Genomic DNA, 7,955 nt, shown 5'->3' on the forward strand with positions numbered 1-7,955 from the left:
AGGAAGTTTATAAACGCACATTAAGGAAGTTTAAACTAGATGATTCAGATGTTATATTAAAAGCGTCACACAGAAGTGGTAATGAAGCGTATTTCATTTCAATATTGAAGCTTATAGGCATATCGTTATGTCATGCTGGCGTTAACAAATGATTATTTAAATGTATTAAACAGTGGTAAGAAAGAATACTACTAATAAACGTACGTACCATATATGTGTTGTTGTTTTGTTGAAATACTCAGAAAAAAACCAGAACAAATAAATGTGGAGTATGAATATAACATTGTTTGGGGGATACTTTAAGCAAGTCACGAAATATTATATTTTGTCATTTTCATACTTCAATTTTTTATATTTATATATTGCCTCTCTTGATACAAAAATATAATTCATCAGAGCGGCTATTGTATCCCAAGTCGATGAAAATACTGATTACTCTTTTGATTGTTAATTTCAATGTATATATTTCTTTGAAACCGTACTGTTAAATGCCTTTATCATAAAAATAGCATGTAGAAACAAAGTCTAAGAGAAATTTGCGAGAATGTGGATACATAATATATCGCATGCATTGCAATGACCTAATGTCTTTATCTATTCATTTTATCTAAAATGGACAGGAAGATTTAAATTTGTCAGTGATAATTAACTTGACAGTTGAATTTGAATTTAAACATATGTTTGATTGTTCGCTTTGCGATTCAGCTGATCATTTGTAGGACAATACATATTTGTGTGATATAAATATCGACAATGTATGTCACGAAAGCTGAACACATAAATGTTACGTTTGTTATAATTGTAGCGCTATGGATATACTCCGGTGAGTAAAATAATTTTTGAAACGTATAGTTTTCTTCTTACGTGGCGTCATACAATAGTCGATGTTATATATATAGAGAGAGAGATATACGTAGTAATTTGCGATTTAGAAATATTATTAAAAATTATATCTAATTTTTGGGATGTCAATATAACAAATTATAATTTTTCTTAAGAAAGCCAATATAGAAACAGTAAAAAATAAAGTTATCACATGAACAAGTCAAGTCAAGTCAACAGTTTATTGAGTAATTAAAGGCCACTGGCCCAAAATACATAACATACAAGAAAGGCATGAGTTGGGTCAGGGTAATTAATCGATACAAGCAAAGTGTAAATAAACAAATCATGATTACTTCCCCTTAATCTTAACTAGTAATGTTCAGAAGGAGATGTTATGCATAATAAGCTAGTTTTCGTAAATTTTCAGATATTGTGTTTTTAATAATCTAAACAAAGTCTTTGTGTTTTCTTACTGATTCCATTGGAAAACATTTGTGATTTTAGGCAAAAGTCTTGTTCGAAAACGATTTGTTTTTCAATTTCAGCCTGTAAAAGTATCTCTCATTTTTTTTTGCAATTTATTTTTTATCATTGGATTTTCAAAACAAGGACAATTTAAAGATTCTGTACTCTGGATTCTCACTCAAAATGGGTTATGTTATAAAAATTAAATAAGTAACAAGTACAGGTACAATCATTGAGTGTTTGTACAAAGTTTCATGAAGTTCAACATCATCTGATGTTTTTGGAGGAAAGTGGTCATGTTCCTTAAATTAATAATTATCATAATATGTCGACTTGGCATTTTAGGTTTTCCTCACTCCTGATATAGCTTTAGTTTGTATTACTTTTAGTTGAATTGATAATATTGCTTATCATGCTCTCGTTTAAACTTAAGTAGTTTGGTTTAATTTGCAAGGCATATTTATTCATAGAATTGAAGTTTATATTGTTGTTACTCATGTTGTTATTTCAGATGCAACACTACAGAAGAATTTACCTGAAGTGTTTGGATGTGTTGGAATGGATAAAGTGATACCTTTTATTGAGAGTGATGTTGCTCAAGTGTCAAACTTTGTATATAAAGTGACTATGCCAGGGTCGTCCCACTTTCCAATTCTTGTTTACGAAGTTACAGTAGGCCGTGAAACTATACTGAATAACTACAATGTTGCCTATGGCTCTCAAAATGATGGAAGAATAACGCTTACAAACCCAACTAGTGATAACTCTGGAATGTACAGAATAGAAGTGACATACATGATTGCATCTGGATTAGCAGCTGATTATACTGAAGTGACTGTAACATTCTCATGTAAGTACTATATTTTTATGTATGTCAAATCTGATAACAAATTGAAATTCGATTTTCTTTTCTTTTCATGAATAATTTAAAACACAAAACATATGATCGTTTCATTTCCGTTCATGAATAGAATGCATATTAAGATGATATCCAGTCAGAATCTGAACATATAAACTATACATGTAACGAGATTTCTTTATTTTAAGTTATGGCTTCATATCCGGTTCAATGTGTCAAATTTAAAATGAGTTTGCTACAATATACAACGATGACCATCCACAAATAATACCCAAATTTAAACTATGAAGGCAAATGCTTTTAAAATAAGCAAAAAACAGTAGTCGAACGGTAATGCTAGCTCTCAACATCATTTAAGGAGTTTTAATAATTTAAAGAAAAAAGTGTTTAAAGCTGCACTCTCACAGATTTACCGTTTTGACAACTTTTTTGTCTTCGAACGAGCCATTTTTTGCGGAATTCCATAAGAACCATTTATATAAGACTGCTGACAAAATATTTGATCGCAGATTTTTATATTTAAGTTTAAAAATTGATGTTTTATGCATTTTTCTTAAACCGTTAGAAAACGGTTTAAGCCATAAAACATTAATTTTCGAAAGGAAATATGAAAAACTACGATCTGATTTTTTGTCAGCAATCTTAAATCATTGGTTTGCAAGACTTAATGCAAAACATTGCTTTTTCCAAGTCAAACAAATAAAACAGTTGTAAAAATGTTATATCCGTGGTAGTGCAGCTTTAACAGTTGAATATGTTTTATAGAGAATGCTTTAAAAATCTAAATACACAAACCACAAAACATGTTTGCTAAAGTTTTCATGTTAAATCATTGTTGTTGCGAAGTTTCATAACTATTTTATCCAAGTGTTAGTTTATGTTATTATTTGGATTTTGCCCGGCCTACAGATTGGAATTATTAAAGATAAAAACGCTTACTGTCTTAGTGTTTAAAACGATATATCTTTAGCCAGCGCGTGTGCACAATCTTCTAAATAAGCAACTTAATACTAGACGCCAAATGGCATGTCGTGCCCGTTGAAAGTACCTTTGACACAGACATACACTTTCATGCACTTGCGGCACGGAAAAACGTGAGGATGAAGAATTCTTTTTTGTAAATCCTGTAATGCATGGTCAAGATACAGCCCGGACAAGGAATATTTCAACCTTTGACCCTTAACCTTGACCTTGACCTTTGATCTACAAACTTGTGTCTTTTGCGCAATACTCTGTCTCGTAATGGTGAACTTACATGGCGAGGATTTGGAAGTCCTATAACGCATGGTCATGATACAGCCGGACAAGGATCATGTTAACATTTGACCACTTACCTTGACATTGACATGGGTCTTGTGAGCGACACGCAATCTCATCAGGTTGAACCTTAATGGCAAGTTTGTTTGAATTTTCTAAAATGCTTGGTCAAAAAACAGCCAGGACTAGTATAGTTTTATCCTTTGACCTCTAACCTTAACCTTGACCTTTGTGGTATTGACCTGTGCGCGAAACGCCGGCTTATCATGGTTAACTTTAATGGGATTTTTTTTGGAAAATCCTATGAAGCATGGTCAATGAATAGCGTAATAAAAATACATATAACAAAGTTCTGAACAATCGACTAATTGCCTTCTATGCTATCTTTCTAGATAACCCAACTGCCAGCTTAAAATATGAGGATGGTTCTTGTAAGTTTGATGGAGGAACAACTGAAAACCTTGTCCTGAAGGAGGAGGTAAACGCTCATAGAGTATTACTTAACATCACCTGTTCCATATAGCTGGGGGCTATATAATATTACGGAGATAAGCATCTTTCGCTTATTTTTGTCCTACAGGGGTTTGGTTGCGTGTGTATGTAAGGGGACATATCGAAATGTGGAGGTCGAACAAAAATCGGCGAAACATATTTGTTCTGCAATTGGAGGTACCCTGTGTTTTTTATCACTGATGAAAGTACGCAATGAGCGATCACTTACTTCATTTAACCAATTCCCTTACGGATTTTGGTATGGAAACAAAAATATATGCCGGTGATCAAATTTTGACTATCTTCATAACAAAAAATGGCGACTTTTAATTAAACCAACGCTATAAAGCAAAATAAGTCGCTGAGGTATGAAAATGAACTATTTTTGACACCGTATATGAATTTCCCACAACATGTCAATGATTTAGTCACGTTTATATGACGAGAATATGTTTTATAGAGAATGCTTTAAAAATCTAAATACACAAACCACAAAACCTGTTTGCTAAAGTTTTCATGTTAAATCATTGTTGTTGCGAAGTTTCATAACTATTTTATCCAAGTGTTAGTTTATGTTATTATTTGGATTTTGCCCGGCCTACAGATTGGAATTATTAAAGATAAAAACGCTTACTGTCTTAGTGTTTAAAACGATATATTTTTAGCCAGATTTACTCTCGGTGCAAATTTATGCATTTAAGCGCAAATACCCGTCGGTGAGAATTTACTGTTTTGGGCTTTCCCCTGTCTAAAAGGGAGCAGATTTGTCACCGGGGTTTTTCAATTTTGGTAGTGGTTTTCATTTAATATTTGTCATTATGACACATTAAATAAAGAAAATGGTTATTGATACATTAATCTGTAATGTTCATAATTTAAATTGAGTATTTTATCACCCTGCCAAAATGTTTTTAACAAAGACAACATGTTTTATTACAATATTTACGTCTTATTTTGATAAACAAATATTCGTGTTTAGACATTTGCCAAAATGATTTGGTATTCTTTGAGTCGCGTTTACAACATGGGAATCATTGGAACCACAGCAATATGTTATGTTTTAAATATGCTTTAAATCGTTCAACGCTTTAAATAGTGCAAATCATTGAAATTGGAGTTAAACAGTGATAGCTTTATCAAGATGTATTCTTTTCAAACACAAACTATTGGCTATTAATTGAAACTATTATTTTTTCGATTGCCATATAACCGCGTCCAAAACTACCCCGGCGACCAAAATTACCCCAGATGGAAATGTTTGGCATATAAATGCAACACATGTGTCTTTTGGTTGAGAAACTTATATTTCTTGAATTATTTATTATTATCTAATAAATATAATAACTGGTATATATAATTATTGTGTTAATACAATATTCCAGAGTAAATGTATTGGACTACTGCTTCCCATTCACACCAGTATAGTTGAGTTTCTCGCGTCACATTGATATATCTGCGGGATTGATAATAGTGATATATAAAGTTATATATTACATGTAGTCCATGCCACTGTGTGGTTCGAAGTTCTTGTTTCTCATGGAATGTCTTTATAGGTAAATTAGCAGAAGTGACAAGCTTTGTACAAGTAAGTGTGCAAGATTTATCTTTCTGTGACTATTACCTTTCCATGATATATACAGTTTTTGCCTTTGGAAACGCCGTTTTAATTCAAAGATAATATGTAGATTATTTGACTCAAAACACAATTCCCGAAATGTTCAGGCGTTTTTGTAATTGACGTCGCGTTTCAGGTTTGGGAATATGTTTAAAATTGAATAACGTGATTAAAATGGATCATCAAACATAATTATTGTAAAATAAAACAATAAAATAAGTTTAATAAAATAATACCTTATAAACAAATAATTGTATAAATGTATCAAAGAAAAAAATCAAGTTACAAAAATGTATATAATACCGTTAATACAAATGTTTGGACACAAATACATGTAATGGGTATTTAATAGCTTGCGCGCAAACTATTTTGTTAATTTTGAGTTTATCATGCTCTGCCTGCGCCCATTGGCTGCATTATGGTCTGACCCCGTCGTGACACCATCACGACTTAAATTGTGTTTAAATGCCATAAGTGACATGAGATAACAGTGACAGCAATTCGCAGTCAAATTCAGACATTGGGAGACTTCAAGAAACAGAGTGAGATACAGGAGGTTCGGGTGCGATACCCTAGCTCTTTGCAACGAGACCTTTTCGTTCTTCAACGTGCTCGGTGGAAAGCACTGATACACGGGATACAACTTTCCTGGGTTAAATCAGTACTGCGTACACCACTTTTCCAAGCACTACCCTTTAAACGCCGAGCGCCAGCCAAGGGTGCTACTTGTACCAACTTATATTAACGTCTTTCGGTATGACGCGGGCCGGGATCGAACCCACGATCTACTGTTCCGTAGGCGGACGCCTTAACCACAAGGCCACGGAGACGGTGCATGCAAATTCATGCTTCGGGTTTTTTTATAGCTTAGTTTACGAACTTAAAGATCCGAATCAACAAAACTCAGAAAAAAGTTTCAGATATAGTATTCTTAAGGCTATACATTTTAAAGTAAAACAGTGACAGACAGTGACTAATTACGAGGACCCTTGGAGACAAAAACTTGTGATGAACACCTATGGTAACATGTACTGACACGACAACTTATTGTTACATTCCTGACGTCTTTGATTATATGCATCAAATTCAATCATGTGTTGTCCTTTGTAAATGATTTTGATATAGTTAAACTATTAGAACATTCATGCAAGTGTAAGAAAGCATGCTTTTTTAAGCATGGTAATGTATAATTTCTTGAAATTTATTTCAGGTAAACGGCACTGGTAAATATTGTTGTGTGACTGGGGCTTCTGCAGCATGCATTGACGGTTCCACTGGGACAACATACTGCATTGAAATTCAAGACCATATTAAAACCTTTTCATTAAATTAATGATATCACAACTTTATCTTTTGCAATCGCAAAGGTTTTATTTAGTCTGGAATAACTAAATATTATAAGACCTAACAGTTGCCGACATCAGTGATTGATATAACACACTCATTAGCTTATATTTCTTGCACATATGTTTTTGTTACATTGATATGAACGGTCGTTTGGTCAGTCGGTTGATCTGTTAGCAAAGGTTTGTGGAGTGAATTTTTCCGACACATTTAGAGACATCACTCTCATGATCGGCACACATTTCACCCTCGGGATCGGTGATGACATCCTGAACTGTTGCCCTCGGCATATCGGCCTCGAGACAACAGTTCAGAAGTCATCCCCTCCACCTTGGGACAATAGTTTTGACTGTTACACAAATGCCCATGCAACAACTGTATACTAATTCCATAAGCTATGACTGCCCATCCACATTCTTGACTGTTACTGATTGTTGATGACAATCTGGTGATAAATGAATTCTATGCCTTGAATTCCCTTTAAAATAAAAAAACTTTGATGTGAATGTTTTTCAGTATAATTATAATCTTATTTTATTCGTATGTTGTTTAATAGGTTAGGTTTTAAAAAGTGTGCTGTTTGTTAATTTATTACATTAATATGTATATATATATATATATATATATATATATATATATATATATATATATATAGATATATAGATAGATAGATAGATAGATAGATATATATATATAGATATATAGATAGATAGATAGATAGATAGATATATATATGTTATGTTGGTTCTTCTTGTTTTAAATTTGGCTTATTGTTTCCTATGATACTAAATTGGATCAATGTTGTTTTATACTACTGGGATTAGGTTTTTGATTAAAATACAAAAGAACCAACCTCTATACACAAGTTCTGTGCCATTTGTACAGCACTCATTTCGACCCCAGCATGTGTATGTTGTTCCTGCTGAAAAAACAACAACATTGCAATTGTTGTACATACAAGCTACACAAGTCATTGTTTGGAAACGTGAACATATGTCCCTTCCCCCTTTCAAGCTTGTTTAATACTGCTACATTAGTCGTTAGGGAATATGGAGTAGAGGTTTGGTGTCGAATAATCGAACTAATTACACTTGTTAC

At 32.9% G+C, this 7,955-nt stretch overlaps 1 protein-coding gene across 2 annotated transcripts; it reads left to right on the forward strand.

The window, feature by feature from the left end:
* The first annotated feature begins 75 nt into the window (after positions 1–75).
* LOC128236234 (uncharacterized) lies at positions 76–7,365 on the forward strand. Of its 2 annotated transcripts, none has more exons than XM_052951115.1 (4): positions 76–200; positions 1,802–2,140; positions 3,799–3,884; positions 6,724–7,365. In XM_052951115.1, the coding sequence occupies exons 2-4, from the start codon at positions 1,849–1,851 to the stop codon at positions 6,844–6,846; spliced, it is 501 nt and encodes a 166-aa protein (XP_052807075.1). In that variant the 5' UTR covers positions 76–200; positions 1,802–1,848; the 3' UTR covers positions 6,847–7,365. The 2 variants fall into 2 exon arrangements, with proteins under 2 accessions (XP_052807075.1, XP_052807074.1); XM_052951114.1 differs by lacking the exon at positions 76–200 and adding an exon at positions 735–823.
* Positions 7,366–7,955: the final 590 nt, after the last annotated feature.

This window comes from Mya arenaria, chromosome 5 (genome assembly GCF_026914265.1).
Source record: "Mya arenaria isolate MELC-2E11 chromosome 5, ASM2691426v1".
NCBI classification, from domain to species: Eukaryota; Metazoa; Mollusca; class Bivalvia; order Myida; family Myidae; genus Mya; species Mya arenaria.

What these genes read in the sequence shown, in the direction of transcription:
- LOC128236234 (XM_052951114.1), top strand. Translation starts at nt 754, where the DNA reads ATGTATGTCACGAAAGCTGAACACATAAATGTTACGTTTGTTATAATT. An exon ending in AGCGCTATGGATATACTCCG is followed by an intron (nt 824 to 1,801) that starts GTGAGTAAAATA and finishes TTGTTATTTCAG; the next exon opens with ATGCAACACTACAGAAGAAT. An exon ending in ACCTTGTCCTGAAGGAGGAG is followed by an intron (nt 3,885 to 6,723) that starts GTAAACGCTCAT and finishes AATTTATTTCAG; the next exon opens with GTAAACGGCACTGGTAAATA.